At 42.3% G+C, this 24,938-nt stretch overlaps 1 protein-coding gene across 1 annotated transcript in view; it reads left to right on the top strand.

The window, feature by feature from the left end:
- LOC116979305 (sodium- and chloride-dependent neutral and basic amino acid transporter B(0+)-like) overlaps positions 1 to 20,924 on the top strand; it is a 50,733-nt gene extending 29,809 nt beyond the window's left edge. The window contains exons 5-7 of the mRNA XM_033030913.1: positions 6,067 to 6,192; positions 19,724 to 19,842; positions 20,778 to 20,924. Coding sequence (XP_032886804.1) covers positions 6,067 to 6,192; positions 19,724 to 19,842; positions 20,778 to 20,924 — 392 coding nt within the window. The remainder of the gene's footprint in view (positions 1 to 6,066; positions 6,193 to 19,723; positions 19,843 to 20,777) is intronic.
- The last annotated feature ends 4,014 nt before the right edge of the window (positions 20,925 to 24,938 follow it).

The raw sequence follows: 24,938 nt of genomic DNA, 5'->3' as shown, positions 1-24,938 counted from the left end.
CTTAGGAAAGCCCTGGGGCTCATAAAGGTGACAACATTAAGGATCTCCTACAGCCAAAGACAGCACCCTTATGCACCCACCATCAGAACAAGAGAAGCTGGTGAAAGCTCAAAGGCCAGGCATACAGGACAGTGGTCTTTTAGACCATAGCCCAGACCGGCCTTTCTGGAAGATGCGCAAACCCCCAACCCAAAAACAAACCCAGACACCGGCGCCTCAACCTCCACGAAGACCACACAGAAGAAGCAAACTTCCACTGGTAACAATGGAGGTAGGTGGGTCTGGTCCCTTACAAATTATAGGAAGAGTGGATAATACACACATTGGTGGAAGATTACACTCTTTTGGATACATGGTGTATATTAACTACAGACACTTATATCCGAAGCAGTATCCAGGGATATACCATTGAATTGTGCAAAAGGGGTAATGGGTAAAACCAACACGATTGGCTGGAATTTGTGTCTTATATCTTTACCAAAAACAAAATAGATGGTGACAGTCGCATCATCATCGAATTGACCAAATTGAATACATTGTACTATATATTCAGTACAAAATGGGAACTGGTAACTGCTAAAGGACTGATTTCCAAAGGCTACTCCATGGCTAGCATCGACCTAAAAGATGCTTACTATTCAGTGCCTACACGGACTGATCACAAACGTTATTTTAAAAAATTCAACTGGATGGGGCAGCTCTGGCAGTATAGAGATCTACCAAATACATAATCATATGATCATACTAATTGTGGGCATAACTTTGGAGTTGGCCTAACTAGCTGTAACAGCCACCATACAATTGGGTAAACTGGGGTTATCATCCATCCAGTTAAATCTATACTAACGCCTACTAACATAATGGATTATTTGGGGTTCACCATTGACAGCTCACATGTCGGTGACTTTACCAAAGGACAAGGCTACAGTCTTAACTGAGGCCTGCAACAACCCCACTGACATCAGTGAACCGTCTATCAGATTGGTAGCAAGTATAATTGGCATATAGTGTCTGCCTTTCCAGCCACACAATTTGGACCTTTGTATTATCAAAAATCTACAAAGGGCAAAAATACAAACACTCAAAGTTAATACTGGTCATTTCGACAGACCAATAAGCCACCAATCAAAGCTTATGGAATTAAAATGGTGGAGGGATAACTTTCGGCATTGTTCCAACCCTATCGTTATCAGCAAACCCTTAGTGGTGCTACAAACTGATGCCAGTGCGCTTGGTTGGGGTACTACCAATTTCCATCTCCATCTGTGGAGGTAGATGAAAGGCACAGGATGCATCATTATCACAGACACTGGGCATAAACTACCTGGAAATGTGGGGTGCGTTCTATGGCCTAAAGTCATACTGCTCTGGGATAAATCACCAGCATGTTAGACTACAGAGTGACAATCGGACTAATACAATTTGGTAATGGTATATCCAGAGAAATATTGGAACATCAGCTACTTACCTACCAGGTCACCCAAAATTCAGTGACAGACATCAGGTACGCAAATTCAATAAAATAAGACTTAATCACCAGTTACCAAACTGTGTTTCTTGGGAACCAGACCCTGGGACAGCAGGGACAGATGCTTTTCACTGCATTGAGGGGGCAATTGTTTATCTATGCATTCTCTCCTTTTCTGCATCATCAGTCGGGTATTACGAAAAATACAACAAAGACTCAGCGTCTGTTAATTGGTAGTGCCGATTGGCCTACTTAAACCATGGTTCCCTGTGATACTCAACATGGGTTTTAACCATGCATCACCATCCTGAAACAACCAGATTATTGGTTCATCCTGTAACAGGGGAACCCATCCATGTCAAAAACAACAAACCTATCAATTTGTAGAGTCTAAAGGAAACTACTGCAACTGGGACTGGCGGACCGAACATTGAACATTATCTCAGCGGGCCACAGACGGTCCACCAAAAACTATATCTGGTATACATCAGGAAATGGGAGATATATTGTCACAGAAACAACATCACCTACAGTTTGATGAACATAACGTCTGTTCTCGAATTCGTGGCAGGCCTCCATTATGATGAGGGGCTCAGTTACAGTGCCATTAACTGCACCAGAAGTGCCCTATCAACATATCTATGGCAAGGATCAGAGCGTCATTCTGTTGGGACTCACCCCTGGTAACCAAACTTATGAGGGGAATTTTTAATATCAATCCCCCAAGAACCAGGTACTCTCTAAATGGGATATGAGTATTGCCCTAACGTTGCTAAGGAATTGGTCTCCAGCAACAGCTCTCTCCCTGCTAAGACTGACGCACAAAACAGTCATGCTGATGGCTTTGGTCACGGCACTAAGATACAGTCGTACATAAGTTAAGGCTGGACTATATGACTTCTTCAACAGGAATATAACGTTTCATATTACGAATTAGTCAAACAGAACAGAACGGGATCATCAGGCCTCAAAATAGAATTTAGGGATTACCCTACAGATATCGTCTCTGTATAATAAGACAATTATTGTTCTATATGGAGAACACCAAAAACATCTGAGGCTATGAGATGGCACTACTAATCAGCCACAAACAAACCCACAAAAAAGTGTCGGTTCAAACTATTTCCAGATGGCTGAAACAGGTTTTAACAACAGCTGGGGTGGATACTAACATATTCAAATCTTATTCCCCCAGGGCTGCAACTACATCGGCAGCTATGGAGTTGGAGGTACCAATGAACCAAATCCTCGAGACAGCAGGATGGATCAGGGGAAAATGTTCCAACTATCCTACCACAAACCAGTAGTTAAACTGGAACTTTGCAGAGCCAATTTTAAGTTCTGAAATATAATTTCACCCCATAAATAGGGGCTATAATTTGTTGATAACAATTTATCATGGATTTCAATGTTGGATTAATGTCTAAACATGTTAACACAATTCCTCCCACAGTCAATTAAGGCAGATGTGATGCATGGACTTGTTTCCACGGCATGAAATCACAGAGCTTTGAAATCTTCACGTAGTCACTCACGTGACTCCGAAGTAAAATAGTAAGATTAAACGAGAACTTACCAGTTCGAAGTTTGATCGTTATTTTATGAGGAGTACGTTGAGGGAATACGTGCCCTCCGCTCCCACCCTTGATCATATACTCAACTGGTATTTTCTTCTCTAATCTTACTATGTTCAGTCATTACAGTTATCTGTGATTTCACACCACTGCTTTGAAGAATGACACGCATGCGTCCTGGCGGGATCTTCACGTATTCCCTCAACGTACTCCTCATAAAATAATTATCAAACTTCGAACTGGTAAGTTCTCGTTTAATCTTACTATTATGTTGACATCTTTCCTATAATTTGGCGACCAAAATTGTACACCATACTCCAGAATTGGCCTCACCAATACCTTGTACAATTTTAACATTACATCCCAACTTCTATACTCAATGCTCTGATTTATAAAGGCCAGAACACCAAAAGCTTTCTTTACCACCCTATCTACATGAGATTCCACCTTCAGGGAACTATGCACAGTTATTCCTAGATCCCTCTGTTCAACTGCATTCCTCAATTCGCTACCATTTACAATGTACGTCCTATTTTGATTTGTCCTGCCAAGATGTAGCACCTCACACTTATCAGCATTAAACTCCATCTGCCATCTTTCAGCCCATTCTTCAAAATGGCCTAAATCTCTCTGTAGACTTTGAAAATCTACTTCATTATCCACAACACCACCTATCCATAGCCCCTGCTATTTCCACACTAACTTCCCTCAATGTCCTAGGGAATATCCTGTCAGGACCTGGAGACTTATCCACTTTTATATTTTTCAAAAGTATCAGTACTTCCTCTTCTTTGAATCTTATAGTTTCCATAGCTATACTTGTTTCCCTTACCTCACATAATTCAATATCCTTCTCCTTAGTGAATACCGAAGAAAATAAATTGTTCAATATCTCACCCATCTCTTTTGGCTCTGCAGATAGCTGTCCACTCTGACTCTCTAGGGGGCGCCGTCCTGTGTGGTATGGCTGCCCAGCCCGCAGCTGTCTGTTTTTGATCTTTTTTTAAATTTTTAGTTATTTGAGTGTTTTGTTTTTAGGCGTTCTAGCCTTTTTTATGTGGGGGGTGGAGGGGGGAAGGGGGAAACTACTTTTCAGGGTTCCTACCTGGTCGGAGAGGCAGCTTTTCTCCGGGCTGCACCGTCGACCCGTCCTCGCGGCCTACCAGCAGGCGTGGAGCGGCGTTTCCTGAGGGGACCACCCAGAAACTCGGCTTCGGCGGTGGCACAGCTCTGTCGCGGAGCAGAGCAGGCGATGCCTTGCCCGGGTCGCCACTCTGGAGCTCCGTTGAGCTGAAGGCCGCCGAGTAAAACATCGCGGAGCCGCGGGTCTGTGGAGCGACCAGCTGCGGGCAGCGGCGCTGAACTTTTCATCGGGAGCCTGGGATCTCTCTCCGAGATCGTCAGTTGTGGAGCTCCATCCAGCGCGGCCTTGTTGGCTTCGGAAGCCGCAGCCTCCAGTACGGAAGCGGCTGTTCCAGGTGTCCCAAGCCGCTGTGAGGATTCCCCCGACGCCGGAGCTACATCACCCGGCGAGAACGGCCTGGAACATCGGGCCTCGGTAGAGGCGACTGCGGAGGCCTCAATAGGCCCGACTATGGGTGAACTGGGGGTGGGGACTGGACATTGTGCCTTCCCCCCACAGTGGGAACCATGTGGGGGGATGTTTTTATGTTTATTGTTAAATTTCTTTAATGTTATGTCTAATCTTTATCTGTGTGCTGCATGGCAAGACACATTTCACTACACCATTTGGTGTATGTGACAATAAATGTCCTTTGTCCTTTGTCCTTTAATGGACCAATTTTATCCCTCGTTATCCTTTTGCTATTAATATAGCTGTAGAAACCCTTTGGATTTAATTTCACCTTACAACCTCATATCTTCTTTTAGCTTTTCTAATTTCTTTCTTAAGATTCTTTTTACATTCTTTATACTCCTCAAGCACGTCATTTACTCCATGCTGCCTATAATTATTGTAGATCTCTCTCTTTTTCCAAGTGTCCAATTTCCCTTGAAAACCATGGCTTTTTCCAATTTTTACTATTTCCTTTCAACCGAACAGGGACATAAAGATTCTGTACTCTTAAAATTTCACTTTTAAATGTCCTCCATTTCTCTTCTACATCCTTCCCATAAGACAAAATGTCCCAATTCACTCCTTTTGAATCCTTTCGTATCTCCTCAAAGTTAGCCTTTCTCCAATCAAAAATCACAACCCTTGATCCAGTTCTGACCTTCTCATAATTATATTGAAACTAATGGTATTGTGATCACTGGACGCAAAGTGCTCCCCAACACATACCTCCGACACCTGACCTGTCTCATTTCCTAACATGAGGTCCAGCACTGCCCCTTCTCTAGTAGGTACCTCTATGTTTTGCTTCAAAAAACTATCCTGCACACATTTTACAAACTCCAAACCATCCAGCCCTTTTACAGAATGTTTCCCAGTCTATGTGTGGAAAATTGAAATCTCCCACAATCACTACCTTGTGTGTACTACTAATATCTGCTATCTCCTTACATATTTGCTCTTCCAATTCTCGCTCCCCATTAGGCGGTCTATAATACACCCCTATAAGTGTTGCTACACCTTTCCCATTTCTCAGTTGCACCCAAATAGGATCATTCATGTGCTGCACCTGTTGATCAGTGCCTGGTTCTTCTGTGGAAAGTAATTAGGAATGTAATTTAGCCTAACCTTATACATAGCTGATCCAATTTAAAGCATAAATATTGTATTCAAGTGTAAGTTAAAAGCCTCGCTACAGTGTGCACCAGATTGCATAATTTCAAGCTGAAAAATGCAAAAGCTCCATACCATGGGAGGGGCACTCCCCTCCCACAACTGCCCCCCCCCCCCCTCAGTCACTATGCTCCCTCGGCTTGGTCTCTCGCAATTTCTCACTCCCAACATTCACCCAATATTGGCAGCCCTGTGCTGCTGCAAGTAAGAATTTCATTTGTTCTATGTGGGATATATAACAACAAAACACTTGACTCTTGATTGTATCCACTGTTCAGGTTTCGGTTTGGCATTCATCGCCTACCCAGAGGCTCTTGCGCAGCTGCCGTGGGCTCCTCTATGGTCCACTTTGTTTTTCCTCATGCTGATCACGGTGGGAATCGACACTCAGTTTGGAACATTAGGTAAGAGTTCTTCCTTTTTTTAAGTGAAGTTATCTGAATTGTTCTTGTACACCATGAGAAATTTCTGCTGGCTGTATGAAAATGGATGAACATTCCTTGCTTCTTTAGTTTTGGTTTAGGTTATTATTGTCACGTACTCGGAAGAAGGCTGAAAAGCAGGACCTCCAGGGTGGTTATCTCCGGTTTGCTTCCAGTTCCTCGTGCTGGTTAAGGGCAGGAACAGGGAGATTGGGGATCTGAATGTGTGGCTGAGGAGCTGGTGTGGGAAGCAGGGATTTAGATTTTAGACCACTGGGAACTGTTTTGGGGTAAGGGTGAATTGCACTAAAGGGACGGGTTGCACCTTAACAGGCGGGGGACTAGCATTCTGGCAGGCAGGTTTGCCACAGTTACACGGGTGGGTTTAAACTAAATAGTGGAGGGGAGGTGACAAACTGGACATATAAGGATGGAGTTTTTTTGTTTTTCTTTAAATATTAGAAGTAAGTACAATACAGTGGTACCTTATTTCAGGTGCCAAATATATGTTGGCATGTTACATTCAATGTACAACTTCATTTTTTATTTTATTTTTTTTAAATGAGAGAAAAAAAGAGACTAGATAATAGAGTAGAAAAACGTGTAGTGTGTGTAAAGAAAGACAAAGAAAACGAAGAGAAGGAGAGAGAGGGAGAAAAGTAAAAAAGAGAGAAAGAATAGAAAATAGGAGATAGGAGATGAGTATTTGTATTCTTAACCATCTTTCACCCAGACCTGAAACAGTTGATTTTTACGATTCTGTTGCACCACATGCATCCAAGAAGTCATTAAATGGAGACCAACTCGTTAAGAATTGGTCTGGTTTATCTATTAGGAGGAATTGCATTTCTTCAACATGTGCTGTGTCCAACATATTTATAATCCACATTTTAAGCGTTGGTATGGGTGTATTTTTCCAAAATTTGAGTATGTTTTTTTGCTATTATTAACCCATAATTTTTAAATGAATTTTGAAATGGGTTTAATTTATTCACGTCTCCCGTTACTCCAAGTATAATAATTTCAGTGTTAGGCTCCATTTTTATCTTGAATAATTTTGTAAATATATCAAAAATATTGCACCAAAATTTATGAAGTTTTATGCAGGAAACAAAAGAATGTGTTATATTGGCATTTTGAGATAGACATTTATCGCAAATGGGAGAAATATTTGGATAAAATTTATTCAGTCTAGTTTTTGAATAATATAATCTATGTAGAATTTTGAATTGAATTAAGTTGAGTCTTACATTAATCGAACATTTATGTATATATATCAAATACTTTTCCCATGCTTTCGTGATTTTTATCATTAGTTCTCGTTCCCAATCTTCTCTAAGTGCCTCTGTTGATGGTAGTTCTCTATTTAAGATACTATTATATAGATATGATATTAATTTCTGTGAGTCAGCCTTGATATTCATTGCTTCTTCCAGTGGGTCCAAAATTATAGTTTGATGTCTTTGTAAATATTTCTTCATAAAGTCGCAGATCTGGAGATATTTAAAGCATTGGTTGTCATTCAGCTTAAATTTTAATTTTAATTGTTGGAATGATAACAGGTTTCCCATTTCATACATGTTGCCGATCCTTTTAATTCCCATTCTTTACCCTTGGTTGTATGTTTTATCAATAAGAAATGGTTTAAATGAAGGATTATTCATTATTGGCGTTAACACTGATAGGTTTCTTAATTTTAAAGTTAATTTTATTTGTTTCCAAATTCTTATTGTATTATGGATAATTGGGTTATTCTTGTATATTGTGTTATTCAATTTTATCGGGGAGAAGAGGACCGCTCCTATATCACAGGGAGAACAATCCTCTTTCTCCATTCTTATCCATTCTGTCTGTTGGGAAGGGCTGTCCAGCCAATAAATTATATTCTTAATATGCACTGCCCAATAATAATACAAAAAGTTAGGAAGTGAAAGTCCCCCAGCATCTTTGGGTTTACACAGGTGTTTGCTTTGAATTCTATGTGATCTATAGTCCCAAATAAAGTTGGTAATATTAGAATCTAGTTTGTTTTTTTAAAGTGTTTTGGTATATATATTGGTATAGATTGAAATTGGTATAATATTTGTGGTAGAAAAATCATTTTTATAGCGTTTATTCTGCCTATTATCGGGAGCGTTTTCTAGAATTTAATCAACGCGTTCAATTTATTTAATAACGGCATAAAATTAGCATTAAATAATGATTTGTATCTTCTAGTAATTTGAATACCCAAATACTTAAATTTTTCTGTTGCAATTTTAAAGGGGAATTTTAATAAGTGAGTCGCTTCTTGAGGCTTTAATGACATAATTTCACTTTTATTCCAATTTATTCTGTATCCTGAAAAAGACCCAAATTCCTCTATTAAATTTAATAAGGTTGGAATACTCGTTTGTGAATTTGTAATATATAAAAATATATCATCTGCATATAATGAGATTTTATTATTTGAGTCTTTAGTATTATATCCCTGAATATTCGGATGAATTCTTATCCTTTCAGCCAAAGGTTCTATCATAAGGGCATAATGCACAAGGGTGATAATGCACACTCCTGCCTATTGCCCCTCGATAATTGGAATTTTGGAGATAACATATTATTAGTTAATATTCTTGCCGTCGGTTTATCATATAATAATTTTACCCATACAATAAAATTCTCTCCCATATTAAATTTTTGGAGTACTTTGTATAAGTACTGCCACTCTACCTGATCAAATGCTTTCTCTGCGTCCAGAGAGACAATTGATATATCTTCTTTTTCCGTTTTATGTGAGTACATTATATTAAACAGGCGTCTCAAATTGTTAAATGATTGTCTTTTAGGTATAAACCCCGTTTGGTCTGGATTTATCAATTTATTAATATATTTACTCAATCTTCTTGCTAAGGTCTTTGCTAAGATTATCTGATCTGTATTTAAAAATGATATGGATCTGTATGAAGCCGGTTCTTCTAAATCTTTATCTTTTTTTGGTATAAGTGTAATAGTTGATTCTGCTAATGTTTCTGGTAGTTTATTTTCGTTAAAAGCGTGAGTATATAATTTAAGTAAGCGTGGGACCGTTATCTCTTAAAATCTTTTATAAAATTCATTACTAAAGCCATCTGGTCCAGGCGTCTTACCATTTTTCAATGATTTTATTGTTTCTCTTATTTCTTCACTTATAATCTGAGCTAATTCCTCTTGTTCTGAGAGGTCAAGTTTTGGAAGATGATAGTTATCTAGAAAATTTGTCATTTTACTATCTTCTATTTTAGTTTTAGATGTATATAGATTTTGATAAAGTTGAGCAAACCTTTTGTTAATATCCTTGGGTAATGTTAGTAGTTCACCTTTCTCTGATTTAATTTTAATAATAGTATTTTCCTTTTCTTGTTTTTTCAGTTGACGAGCTAAGAGTTTATGTGGCTTGTCACTAAATTCAAAATGTTCGTTTTGTAATTTGGAATAATCTTACTACTCTTGCCGATAAATTTCGATTTAGTTTAAACTTCAATAGTGTAATCTCATTATGTTTATCTATAGTTGAACCTTTGGCATTATCTAATTCTAATTGTCTAATTTCCTGTTCTAACATCCGTTGTTTTGTCTTATTCTTTTTATTTTGAAAGCTTTGGTATGAAATTATAACTCCTCTAATAAATGCCTTAAAAGTTTCCCATAATAAAGATGGTGAAATACCTGGTGTCTCATTTGTCTCAAAAAAAAATTTCATTTGTTGTTTTAGATTTTCATAACCTTGTGGGTTATTTAATAGTTGTGCGTTGAACCTCCAAAAAGGTTTTATACCCGGCATTCCCTCAACTTTTAATGTGAAAGTCAACGGAGAGTAATCAGAATTAATACTATTGTGACATTTAGGATTGGACGTATATGGAATTAATTTTGTATCCACTAAGAAACAATCAATTCGTGAGTAAGTTTTATGTACCGATGAGTAAAACGAGTATTCCCTTCCAGTTGGATTAGCAATTCTCCTTAAGTCTGTTATATTAGTATTTTTATATATGTATTTAAAAGTTCACTATTCTTAGATTTTGAATTACCCTTCCTTGGTTTTATTGATTTGTCTAAGTATGGGTCTATAACACAGTTGAAATCCCCCCCTAGTATTACATTTTGGTAATTATACTCTGATATTATTTCCAAAATTTTCTTTAAAAATTGGGGATTATCAAAATCTGGAGCGTAAATATTTATCATAGTCAATGGTGGAGTTAAAGGAGAGTATAAGAAAAGTTATGAAAGACCAGAATTAACGGGGCAGAAAGCTCAGGAAGGGATAGGAGAGTATGGCCAAGCGAAATAGGAATCGATGTGAAAGGTGAGGGGAGTAATGGATTAAAAGTATTATGAATGCCTGAAGTATAAGAAATAAAGTGGATGAGATTGAGGCTCAGTTAGAAATTGGCAAGCATGATGTTGTGGGAATTACAGAGACATGGCTGCAAGAGGGCCAGGGCTGGGAACTGAATATTCAAGGGTATATGTCCTATCAAAAAGACAGACAGGTGGGCAGAGGGGGTGGGGTAGCTCTGTTGGTTAGGAATTAAATTCAGTCCCTTGCGAGGGGTGACAAAGAATAAGGAGATGTAGAGTCAGTATGGATAGAACTGAGGAATTGTAAGGGTAAAAATACCCTAATGGTAGTTATCTACAGGTCAACAAACAGTAGCCTGGATATAGGGTGCAGGCTGAATCATGAGTTAAAATTGGCATGTCGCAAAGGTAATGCTATGGTTGTTGTAGGAGATCTCAACATGCAGGTAGACTAGGAAAATCAGGTTGTTACTGGACCCCAAGAAAGGGAGTTTGTCGAGTGCCTCCGAGATGGACTCTTAGGGCAGCTTGGACTGGAGCCTACCAGGGAAAAGGCAATTTTGGATTTAGTGTTGTGTAATGAACCTGATTTGATAAGGAAACTCGAGGTAAAGGAGCCATTAGGTAGTGACCATAATATGATAAGTTTTAATCTACAATTTGAGAGGGAGAAGGGAACATTGAAAGTGACAGTATCACAGTTGAACAAGGGGGACTATGGAGCCATGAGCGAGGAGCTGGCCAAAGTTGACTGGAAAGATACCCTAGCAGGGATGACAGTGGAACAACAATAGCAGGTGTTTCTGGGAATAATACAGAAGGTGCAGGATCAGTTCATTCCAGAGAGGAAGAAAGATTCTCAGGGGAGTAAGGGGCGACCGTGGCTGACAAGGGAAGTCAAGGACAGTATAAAAATAAAAGTGAAGAAGTAACACATAGCTAAGATGAGCGGGATGCCAGAGGATTGGGAAATTTTTAAAGAGCAACAGAAGATAACTCAAAAGGCAATACGGGGAGAAAAGATGAGGTACGAAGGTAAGCTAGCCAAGCATATAAAGGAGGACTGTAAAAGCTTCTTTAGGCATGTGAAGAGGAAAAAATTAGTTAAGACCAAAGTTGGACCCTTGAAGACAGAAACAGGTAAATTTATTATGGGGAACAAGGAAATGGCAGATGAGTTAGACAGGTTCTTTGGATCTTGTGTCTTAACTAAGGAAGACACAAACAATCTCCCAGATGCACTAGTAGCCAGAGGACCTAGGGTGACGGAGGAACTGAAGGAAATTCACATTAGGCAGGAAATTGTGTTGGGTGGACTGATGGGACTGAAGGCTGATAAATCCCCAGGGCCTGATGGTCTGCATCCCAGGGTACTTAAGGAAGTGGCTCGAGAAATCGTGGATGCATTGGTGCCATTTTCCAATGTTCTATAGATTCAGGATCAGTTCTTGTGGATTGGAGGGAATCTAATGTTATCCCACTTTTTTAAAAAGGCGGGAGAGAGAAAACAGGGTATTATAGACCAGTTAGCCTGACATCGGTGGTGGGGAAGATGCTGGAGTCAATTATAAAAGATGAAATAGCGGCACATTTGGATAGCAGTAACAGGGTCGGTTCGAGTCAGCATGGATTTACGAAGGGGGAAATCATGCTTGACTAATCTTCTGGAATTTTTTGAGGATGTAACTAGGAAAATGGACATGGGAGAGCCAGTGGATGTATTGCGGCAGCGGCCCCTACAGCCTGTCTGTCTTTTTTTAATTTTTTGTCTAGTTAAATGTAGTTGTTCGTGTTTTTTAATACTGTTTTTAACTGTATATGTGGGGGGGGGGGGGGGGAAACTTAAAAAAATCTCTTCCCTGCAAGGGAGACCCGACCTTTTTCCTGTCGGGTCTCCGTTGTCGTTGGGGCCTAGCCTGAACGACCTGGGGGCTCCAGTCGCGGAACCTGCGGTCTACTCACCATCGTGGGGCTGGCCGGCTTCGGAACGTGGGGAGCGGTGGTGGCTCGCTGCTGCGACCCGACTCCGGTGCTCGGAGGCTCCAGCTGCAGACTGGTGGACTGGGACCGGGAGCTCGTGGGTCCGGGTGGAGACCGTTTTTCGGTGCTCCCGCAACGCAACATCCAGCCCATGTCACGGGGTTGGAACAACCCGGAGCGTGGCCGTATATCGCCCGGCGCGGCTTTAATGGCCGCGGGACATTCCAGCTCCCGCCGGGGGCTCCAACTTTGTGACTTTTGGGCCTGGAGCCCCGGGGCTGTACATCGCCCGGCGTGGCCTTAAATGGCCGTGGGACTTACCATCGCCCGCCTGGGGCTTCGACATCAGGAGAGAAATGGAGCATGGGAGAGAAAAGACTTTGCCTTCCATCACAGTGAGGAGGAGATTCACTGTGTTGGATGTTTGTGTAAATTGAATTGTTTGTATGTCTTGTACGAATTGTCTTTACATAGAAACATAGAAAATAGGCGCAGGAGTAGGCCATTCGGCCCTTCGAGCCTGCACCGCCATTCAATATGATCATGGCTGATCATCCAACTCAGTATCCTGTACCTGCCTTCTCTCCATACCCCCTGATCCCTTTATCCACAAGGGCCACATCTAACTCCCTCTTAAATATAGCCAATGAACTGGCCTCAACTACCTTCTGCAGGAGAGAATTCCAGAGATTCACCACTCTCTGTGTGAAAAAAGTTTTCCTCATCTCGGTCCTAAAAGATTTCCCCCTTATCCTTAAACTGTAACCCCTTGTTCTGGACTTCCCCAACATCGGGAACAATCTTCCTGCATCTAGCCTGTCCAACCCCTTTGTTTGTATGGCTGTGGAAACGGAGTTTTGTTTGAGCCTCACTGAGGTTCAAATGACATGTAATAAAATATTGTATACTGTATAGTGCACCTGGACTTTCAGAAAGCATTTGATAAGGTCCCACATAGGAGTTTAGTTCGCAAAATTAGAGCACATGGTATTGGGGGTAGGGTACTGACATGGATCGAAAATTGGTTGGCAGACAGGAAACAAAGAGTAGGGATTAACGGGTCCCTTTCAGAATAGCAGGCAGTGACTAGTGGGGTACCGCAAGGCTCGGTGCTAGGACCGCAGCTATCTACAATATACATTAATGATTTAGATGAAGGGATTAAAAGTAACATTAGCAACATTTGCAGATGGCACAAAGCTGGGTGGCAGTGTGAACTGTGAGGATGATGCTATGAGGATGCAGGGTGACTTGGACAGGTTGGGTGAGTGGGCAGATGCATGGCAGATGCAGTTTAATGTGGATAAATGTGAGGTTATCCACTTTGGTGGCAAAAACCGGAAGGCAGATTATTATCTGAATGGTGTCAAGTTGGGAAAAGTTGGGAAGTACAACGAGATCTGAGTGTCCTTGTTCATCGGTCACTGAAAGTATGCATGCAGGTACAGCAGGCAGTGAAGAAAGCTAATGGCATGTTGGCCTTCATAACAAGAGGAGTTGAGTATAGGAGCAAAGCGGTCCTTCTGTAGTTGTACAGGGGCCTAGTGAGACCACACCTGGAGTAGTGTGTGCAGTTTTAGACACATATTTTTAAAAGTGGGCTGCTAAATGATAAACTAATCAATTAAAGTGGATTTCGTTCCCAGCTGGAATGCATGCATGTATTGTGTGACAAAAGGAAGCAACAGCATAATATTTTTTTTACTGAATTAACATTCATTAGTGTAATGAGTGGAGTCAAACACATATCAAGATACAACACATGTTTATTAGAAACATAGACATAGAAAATAGGTGCAGGAGTAGGCCATTCGGCCCTTCGAGCCTGCACCGCCATTCAATATGATCATGGCTGATCATCCAACTCAGTATCCTGTACCTGCCTTCTCTCCACACCCCCTGATACCTTTAGCCACAAGGGCCACATCTAACTCCCTCTTAAAAATAGCCAATGAACTGGCCTCAACTACCTTCTGTGGCAGAGAATTCCAGAGATTCACCACTCTCTGTGTGAAAAATGTTTTTGTCATCTCGGTCCTAAAAGATTTCCCCCTTATCCTTAAACTGTGACTCCTTGTTCTGGACTTCCCCAACATCGGGAACAATCTTCCTGCATCTAGCCTGTCCAACCCCTTAAGAATTTTGTAAGTTTCTATAAGATCCCCCCTCAATCTCCTAAATTCTAGTGAGTACAAGCCGAGTCTATCCAGTCTTTCTTCAGATGAAAGTCCTGACATCCCAGGGATCAGTCTGGTGAACCTTCTCTGTACTCCCTCTATGGCAAGAATGTCCTTCCTCAGATTAGGAGACCAAAACTGTACGCAATACTCCAGGTGTGGTCTCACCAAGATCCTGTACAACTGCAGTAGAACTTCCCTGCTCCTATACTCAAATCCTTTTGCGATGATTGCTAACATACCATTCGCTTTCTTCACTGCCTGCTGCACCTGCATGACTACTTTCAATGACTGGTGTACCATGACACCCAGGTCTCGTTGCATCTCCCCTTTTCCTAGTCGGCCACCATTCAGATAATAGACTTCTTTCCTGTTTTTCCCACAAAAGTGGATAACCTCACATTTATCCACATTATACTGCATTTGCCCACTCACCCAACCTATCCAAGTCACCTTGCAGCCTCCTAGCATCCTCCTCATAGCTAACACTGCCCCCCAGCTTCGTGTCATCCGCAAACTTGGAGATGTTGCATTCAATTCCCTCGTCCAAATCATTAATATATATTGTAAATAGCTGGGGTCCCAGCACTGAGCCTTGCGGTACCCCACTAGTCACTGCCTGCCATTCTAAAAAGGACCCGTTTATTCCTAATCTTTGCTTCCTGTCTGCCAGCCAGTTCTCTATCCACATCAATACTGAACCCCCAATACCGTGTGCTTTAAGTTTGTATACTAATCTCTTATGTGGGACCTTGTCGAAAGCCTTCTGAAAGTCCAGATATAACAAATCCACTGGTTCTCCCTTATCCACTCTACTTGTTACATCCTCGAAAAATTCTATAAGATTCGTCAGACATGATTTACCATTCATAAATCCATGCTGACTTTGTCCAATGATTTCACCACTTTCCAAATGTGCTGCTATCCCATCTTTAATAACTGATTTTAGCAGTTTCCCCACTACCGATGTTAGACTAACTGGTCTGTAATTCCCCGTTTTCTCTCTCCCTCCCTTTTTAAAAAGTGGGGTTACATTAGCTACCCTCCAATCCTCAGGAACTACTCCCGAATCTAAAGAGTTTTGAAAAATTATCACTAATGCATCCACTATTTCTGGGGCTACTTCCTTAAATACTCTGGGATGCAGCCTATCTGGCCCTGGGGATTTATCGGCCTTTAATGCATTCAATTTACCTAACACCACTTCCCGGCTAACCTGGATTTCACTCAGTTCCTCCATCTCATTTGACCCCCGGTCCCCTGCTGTTTCCGGTAGATTATTTATGTCTTCCTTAGTGAAGACATTGCTATTGAGGGAGCTATTGAGGGAGTGCAGCGTAGGTTCACGAGGTTAATTCCCGGGATGGCGGGACTGTCATATGTTGATAGAATGCAGCGGCTGGGCTTGTATACTCTGGAATTTAGAAGGATGAGAGGATATCTTATTGAAACATATGTTTATTAAGGGATTGGGACGCTAGAGGCAGAAAACGTTCCTGATGTTGGGTGAGTCTAGAACCAGGGGCCACAGTTTAAGAATAAGGGGTAGGCCATTTAGAATGGAGATGAGGAAAAACTTTTTCACCCAGAGGATTGTGAATCTGTGGAATTCTCCACCTCAGATGGCAGTGGAGGCCAATTCTCTGGATGCTTTCACGAGAGTTAGAATGAGCTAACTCAGGAGGAGTCAAGGGATATGGTGAGAAGGCATTACGAGGTACTGATTGTGGGTGATCAGTCATGATTACATTGAATGGCGGTGCTGGCTCGAAGGGCCGAATGGCCTTCTCCTGCACCTATTGTCTATTGCCTAGTACCAAGGTACAGTGAAAAACTATGTTTTGAATGCTATCCAATTGAATCAGATACAATAACACAATACATAGATGCAATCAAGTCAAACTCAAGTACAATAGGTAGAACAAAGAAAAAGATACAAAGTGCAGAATGTAGTTCTTAGTATTGTAGTGCAACAGTTCTTTGTATTGTATTGTGCAGACAATACTCCATTCCTTGCCTTCCAGTAGCATCTGGCAACTTGTTTTAAATGAGTCAACAATTGAAGTGAAGGAAATATCACTGGGCACTGGGCATGTTTGTAATGTAACCCCTGTTTTCCAGTTACTCCAGTGATGACTAATCTCCCAGTTTGAGCCATCATTCCTCTTCCACAACCACTACACCTAGTTCTTGGGACATTAATTATGCAGTTTGTGTTTCCTCCCTCAAGGCTTACCACACATCAGAATAATGGGAGTGGGATTGCATGAAGAGGGGAAGTTGTCCTCGTCTGCTTCCTCAGTAGGTGGGGTTCTGATCGTCTGCAATTTTCTTAGGGCTCAGTTTATTAATCTGGAGATAATTGTCTGTGGTTCATCTTTTTAATTTAGATTCTCCTTCACCAGTACCTAATTGTTCTATCAATGTTTTTAGTTCCCCAAGGGCCATAATAATTGGACATTTCCCTTCCTGTCCAAGTGATTCTGATAGTCTTTTGAGGTCCTTAATCCTAGCACCGGCCAAGCAGCAAAGTCTTTACATCTTGTGCTGGTGAATACAAAGAATTACTTATATCCATCCCACTAAATACACTGCCAACCATCATTACTACATTTCTGTGCATGCCACGTTATGGACAGTCCCAATGCCATTAGTATTGTGGTCAGGTTGCACACTTTCCTCCCTGTTATGGACTCTTGTCAAAACATTGTCTATCCATTAGACAAATGCAAGGGCTGAGGCTCCTCCAATATTACCTCTTGATCCAATGCTTGCATCACTTGTTGCAGTCTCTTGTCCTTCTAGACCGAACATTCCTGCAGTACTTAATCTAAAGGAGTGGAACAGAGTGTCCAAGCAGCTTTCCCCTTCCCAATATCACTCTCTGGACACTCAGAGTCTACATAACTGCCTGCAGTTTCCCAACAGACAGTCTGTGAAATCGGCTCACCGATACTGCTCCCATGAGAAGTAGCACTGGCGCACTGACTACAATCATTTCAATTTGACAATGGGCTCGAACAAAGTTTCAGCTAACTTTCATGTTCCTGTATTAGTTGTGATCACTGCATTTAATTTTCAAGTTATTTTAAAATTATTTTCTATTTTTAAACATTTGAAATGTATAAAAATGACTTTCTACCTATGACATTACTTTCAAGGAACTATGTATCTGCACTCCTAGATCCCTCTGGTCCACGACACTCCCCGAGCCCTGCCATTCACTGTGAAGGTCCTGCCCTGGTTTGACTTCCCAATTTGCAACACCTCGCACTTGTATTAAACCTCATTAATCATTCCTCAGCCCATTTGTCCAACTGATATATCTTTTTGATATATCCTGCTATACCTTTTGAAAATCATCTTCACTATCTACAATATCATCCATGTTAATGTTATCTGTAAACTTACAAATCATGCCTTGTACATTCTTATCCAAATCGTTGATATAAACCACAAACAGCAATGGGCCCAGTACTGGAGTAGTTCCTGAGGATTGGCGGGTAGCAAACGTAACCCCACTTTTTAAGAAGGGAGGGAGAGAGAAAACGGGGAATTACAGACCAGTTAGTCTAACATCGGTAGTGGGGAAGCTGCTAGAGTCAGTTATTAAAGATGGGATAGCAGCACATTTGGAAAGTGGTGAAATCATTGGACAAAGTCAGCATGGATTTACAAAAGGTAAATCATGTCTGACGAATCTTATAGAATTTTTCGAGGATGTAACTAGTAGCGTGGATAGGGGAGAACCAGTGGATGTGGTGTATCTGGACTTCCAGAAGGCTTTCGACAAGGTCCCACATAAGAGATTAGTATACAAACTTAAAGCACACGGCATTGGGGGTTCAGTATTGATGTGGATAGAGAACTGGCTGGCAAACAGGAAGCAAAGAGTAGGAGTAAACGGGTCCTTTTCACAATGGCAGGCAGTGACTAGTGGGGTACCGCAAGGCTCAGTGCTGGGATCCCAGCTATTTACAATATATATTAATTATCTGGATGAGGGAATTGAAGGCAATATCTCCAAGTTTGCGGATGACACTAAGCTGGGGGGCAGTGTTAGCTGTGAGGAGGATGCTAGGAGACTGCAAGGTGATTTGGATAGGCTGGGTGAGTGGGCAAATGTTTGGCAGATGCAGTATAATGTGGATAAATGTGAGGTTATCCATTTTGGTGGCAAAAACAGGAAAGCAGACTATTATCTAAATGGTGGCCGACTAGGAAAAGGGGAGATGCAGCGAGACCTGGGTGTCATGGTACACCAGTCATTGAAAGTAGGCATGCAGGTGCAGCAGGCAGTGAAGAAAGCGAATGGTATGTTAGCTTTCATAGCAAAAGGATTTGAGTATAGGAGCAGGGAGGTTCTACTGCAGTTGTACAGGGTCTTGGTGAGACCACACCTGGAATATTGCGTACAGTTTTGGTCTCCAAATCTGAGGAAGGACATTATTGCCATAGAGGGAGTGCATAGAAGGTTCACCAGACTGATTCCTGGGATGTCAGGACTGTCTTATGAAGAAAGACTGGATAGACTTGGTTTATACTCTCTAGAATTTATGAGATTGAGAGGGGATCTTATAGAAACTTATAAAATTCTTAAGGGGTTGGACAGGCTAGATGCAGGAAGATTGCTCCCGATGTTGGGGAAGTCCAGGACAAGGGGTCACAGCTTAAGGATAAGGGGGAAATCCTTTAAAACCGAGATGAGAAGAACTTTTTTCACACAGAGAGTGGTGAATCTCTGGAACTTTCTGCCACAGAGGGTAGTCGAGGCCAGTTCATTGGCTATATTTAAGAGGGAGTTAGATGTGGCCCTTGTGGCTAAGGGGATCAGAGGGTATGGAGAGAAGGCAGGTACGGGATACTGAGTTGGATGATCAGCCATGATCATATTGAATGGCGGTGCAGGCTCGAAGGGCCGAATGGCCTACTCCTGCACCTAATTTCTATGTTTCTATGTTTACTGATCCCCGAGACACACCAGTAATCACAGGCTTGTAATTCTAACCTCATTTAACATTTTGTTTCATCAGAAACAATTTTAACATCCCTTATGGACCAGTACCCCAAGCATCTGCAATCAAAACGCCTTTTGCTGACGGTTGGTGCTTGTGTGTTGCTATTTCTCCTCGGCCTTGTGTGTGTAACACAGGTAGGTTGTCCACTACCTGTCCACGTGTGATTGCAAGAGGGAGCTACAATGTGGAGGAATATCAGAGATAAAGGGAAATTCAGAGTACGAAAATTGAAATTATATTTTGGGGTTCTGGAGAAGCTGGGCAGGCCAGAGGAGAGGGAGCACAAACATCTGGGATGCTCTGTGAGTAAATGGAGTTATCTCGAGTTGGTTTGAAGAAATGTCTCAACTGGAAACGTCACTTATCCATGTTCTCCAAAGATGCTGCCTGACCCACTAAGTTATTACCCCCCTCCTCTCTCCCCCTCCTCTCTCCCCACCTCCTATCTCCCCCCACCTCCTCTCCCCCACCTCCTCTCTCCCCTCTACTGTCTCCCCTTTCCCTCCGCCTCTCTCCCCTCTGCCCCCCCTTCCCCACTAACCCCCTCTCTCTCCCCTCTGCCCCCCCCTTCCCCACTAACCCCCTCCCCCCTCCTCCACCCCCCCCTCCCCCTCCAACCCCCCTCCACTCTCCCCTCCCCCTCTATTCCCGCCTCTCTCCCCCCCCCCCCCCCGCCCCCCTCTCTCACACTCCCCTCTTCCCTCCCCCTACCTCTCCCCCCGCATGTGTGTAGGGGGTGGTTAGTGTGTGGCACCAAGCCCCCCTCCCCCTTGGTCTAGTGACATTTAAAAAGACATTTGGACAGGTGCGTGGATAGAAAAAGTTTAGTGTGATATGGGCCAAATGTGAGCAAATGGGACTTGCTTTAATGGGACTTCTTGGTTGGCATAGACTATTTGGGCATGAGGACTGTTTCCGTGCTATATGATTATGATTCTAATAAATGCAAATGAAGCAATGTAGAATTGAGTGGTTTATAGTAAAATGAATCCTCTTAGCTTTATATTTTGGAACTTTCAATGCTTGGGATTCCTCTTACAATATTTTCTAATTTTCTATTTAACTTCAGGCTGGAATTTACTGGGTTAATTTAGCCGATTATTTCTGTGCTGGATGGATTCTCCTTACAATCGCTCTGCTGGAACTCATCGGTCTAAGCTGGATATATGGTATGCACAACATAAAAAGCATTGAAACTAATCAAATGGACACATAGTATTGCTTTTTCTACCCAGCTGTCTGTCTAACATGACATCCCAGTGTCTGGGAATGTTAAGCTTGTATTCCTGCCCCTTCAAGGTAAACTTCAGTAATGGCAGCGATATCACACCGGGCTCTATGACTGCTCTCACTTTGTCCCCTTTATCTCTAAAGCTTCTTGAACTAAAGTAAACACATTTAAGCAGATCCACGTTAAGTTCCTTTCTTTTCAGACTTTGTTTCCTCCGATATCTAAACTTAATCTCAGCATCTCCAGTCTTGTGCCTCCATACTCTGCTGCTTTCTGAGATTTCCTAAATCCCTCCATTCTATATCCAATGTTGCCTCTCTCCATTCTGAACCTGCTGTCTGCTTCTCTTCCTCCTTTCAATTGCTTTAAGCTCTCCGAAACAGCCCAGTTAGTCTCTCAACAAAGATATTAGTCTTGGACCTGCTGAAGAACAATCCCTTACATGTCCTGGGTCCCGGGAGTTTCAAACTTCACTTCTGTACCTTGGCTTCATTCTTACATTCATTTGGACCTATTTCTTGTAAAATGCGGAAAAAATGGGGAATACTGCAGTAGGTAATGAAAACCCTAGACTAAATATCCAGAGGCATGAGATCAAATCCAGCACAGAAGGTGAAATAATGAAATAATCTGGACTGAAAAAACCTGCTGGTAACTTTACAGATGGCCATGACACCACCCGATTGTCATAAAATCCCGTTCAGAAATCTGGTCTACATGTGCCTCCAGACCCACAATACCATCCATAGTGGGTACACAGCTACTTTATCATGTCAAACTTACAATGTAACAACACAGGGAATAATATCACCTCTCATGGATACCTGAGCTCACTACCACCTTCTCATGGATTGTTGGAGACGGACCTTCTGCTGACTGATTAGCATGCAAAAAAAAAGCTTTTCACATGACGATAAACTGAACTGAAATTGTTGACTTCAGCTGCAACATCAACACACCATGAGAAACAAAAACAAGTGATTGAGTATCTCTGCTTTCCTGCTGTCCACAGGGGTAAACAGATTCATCAAGGACATTGAGATGATGATTGGGGAGAGGAGCTGGCTGTTCTGGCTGTGGTGGAAAGTGTGCTGGTGTTTTATCTCACCATGTTTGCTGGTGGTAAGGTCACATCTTCTAATGATTTTGAATTGAAAATAATTGAACCACCGGTATTCATTCATTTTCTGATCTGTCTCTGTAAAATCATTTAAAACAGGTCATCTTAGCCTGGTCTTTGGCGACATTTACCCGACCAACATATGGACACGTTCAGTACCCCGTCTGGGCAGTAGCACTTGGCTGGTATATGGTCATCTTCTGCATTATGTGGATCCCCATCATTGCCATCGTGAGTGTTTTCCAAGCTGAGGGCTCCACATTGTACCAGGTGAGGAAACACCTTGACATTTTTCAAAGAGCAAATCCACGTCACAAAGATGACTGTGGTTGTTTTATTCAATATCTTGCATTGTGCAAAGGCACTGGGGAGGAAGGTGTTCAGGTTACTGGGCTGTGAAATGCTTCACCTGTGGTAATTGAGGAATGGGATGAATATTTGCATAGGATGGACACAAAATGGCGAGGCGTTGGGCGGAGGGGTGAAGCTTCACGATGAAGCCCCAAGGATGAATGGACTTTTCTTGTCCTGTGAAAGCTCCGAGGGTGATTTCAGAGTATTGGTTCTGAATTGAGTTTGGGCTCTGAGTGCTGCCCAGACTCTGAGCCCACTGTTCTTTGTGTGATACTTGGGTTGGTACAGGTGAGTCAGTCTGGTCTGGTTCACACTGCATACGGTATAACTCTGACTGGGGGACCTTTGTTCTCACCTCCACATGAAACCAGAGACCACAGTTCAGGTAGATGAGGAGAGATATGGGGCAGTGACAGAGCTGCCTGACTGAAGCACAGAACTGATTCTGATGTCTAATGCCACAGATACAATAGGTCGATTTAAGAAGCTTTTGGATAGGCACATCGAGATGCAGGGAATGAAGGGATATGGATCACGTGCAGACAGAGGAGATTGGTTTAACTGGACATCATGTTCAGCGCCGGCACTGTGGGCTGACGAGCCTGTTCGTGTGCTGTACTATTCTGTGTTCTATGTTCTATTTAGATTATCTCAATGCAGTCGATGAATGGAACCTTAGACATCAGAGTTGTACCCTGTGATAAATATACATGCTTCATATAAGCTGCCATGTCTTGGAATGAAGCAAATCCTAATTGGGTTCTAGGCTGTTCTAGATTGGGTTCTAGCTTGTTATGTAATTAACCGGATTTGATAAAGGTCCTCAAGGTTAATGAGCCATTAGGAGGCATTGACCGGTTTAATCTACAATTGGAGAGGGAGAAGAGTAGATCGGAGGAGTCAGTGTTGCAGTTGAATAAAGGGGACTATGGGGCTACGAGGGAGGAGCTGGCCAAAGTTGACTGGAAAGATACACTAGCAGGGATGACAGTGGAACAAAAATGGCAGGTGTTTCTAGGAATAATACAGAAGGTGCAGGATTAGTTCATTCCTAGGAGGAAGAAAGATTCCAAGGGGAGAAAGGACGACCATGGCTGACGAGGGATGTCAGGGACAGTATAAAGCGGCCTTTTCACGGGGCGACTTGACGCAAGAGTTAACCGGAGTTTAACATCGTGGGAACCTCGTGCGATAACAGTGCGGCATTCGTGGACCACCGTGGACCACCGTAGCGCTAACGGCAGGTCATCGTGTAACTTGGTCACTCGGGAGAAAATTCAAGAAAGTTTGAATTTCTCCAAGAGTGACTTGTACACTTGTGGTTGAGTATTGCAACATTATATGAACGTAGTGGCCAGTGCGATATCCGTGCGATATCCGTAATAACTCTTGCGGGTACCGTGGGAACTCCTGCGAACGGTGAACCCGGAAGCTGGACAGAGGGAACAGAAGGTGAGTAAAAATTATCTTATGTGGGATTGAATTTAAAAAATAAATAAAAATAAAGATTTGCATCCGCATATGGACATCAACTTATTCATGAGTTATGTTAATGAGATTCAAGAAAATAACTATAATCTTTAAAAGGGACTTTAAAAGGGACTTTACTGAAAGGTTACGCATTTTTATGGTCCGTGAGAATTTTTTTACATGTACTTCTTTGAGAGATACAGGTCGGAGTCCTCGGGTCCAGGGGTCCGGAACGCTACCAATCAATGTTGTACAGAGACCCGTGTAAGGAGTGAACTGCACATGCTGGTTTAAACCGAAGACAGACACAAAAAGCTGGAGTAACTCAGCGAGTCAAGCAGCATCTCTGGAGAAAAAAAGCTGATGTTTCGGGACGAGACACATCTTCAGACTCAATTCCGATTAGGCTGTCTGAAGAAGGGTTCCGGTGTTGGGGGATTCCAGAACCAGGGTCCCAGTTTTACAGTCTACCGTGGGAACTCTTTAACTCAGTAAAGTAAAGTAGCCTTTATTGTCATATCAGCGCACAGGCAGCAGTTGACTGTTGCTCTATTCAGTTTCCCAGGGGGTCGGGACGGGACTGGAGTTGGGAGAGAAAGGTGGGGGAGTCGAGGGAGAGGAGGGGGAGACAGATGGGGGTGTCTTCATTTACTGACGGCGGGTGTCTGTCACTGAAACAGGCAGGTGAGATTTCACATCCACCTTGTGTGTGCCTCTCTCTCTCTCTCCCTCCCTCTTACACAGGCTGAGAGACTCTGCCTCTGTGAGTGTACGTCTCTTTCTCCCCCTCTCCCACACACAGTAAGACCGAGGTACTGTGCTCAGTCTGTGTCTCCCACATACACAGTAAAATATGTCTCCAAATGAGCCAATTCAACCAAGGGAGGATATATATAGTGTGTGAAAAAAAAAGTTACATCATTTGTGTCACGTGTAGTTCACGATGTTCATTCAAGATTTAACGGGAATGCTCGGGAAACGGACAAGTCACTCGCACAAATAGCAGAAATGCCGAGTACCGTGGGAACTCTTTATCTACTGCCGTTATATCGTGC

The sequence above is a fragment of the Amblyraja radiata genome, chromosome 12, assembly GCF_010909765.2.
Source record: "Amblyraja radiata isolate CabotCenter1 chromosome 12, sAmbRad1.1.pri, whole genome shotgun sequence".
Lineage (NCBI taxonomy): Eukaryota > Metazoa > Chordata > Chondrichthyes > Rajiformes > Rajidae > Amblyraja > Amblyraja radiata.
Note: the sequence above shows the minus strand (reverse complement) of the source record. Positions and strands in the feature narration are given on the sequence as shown.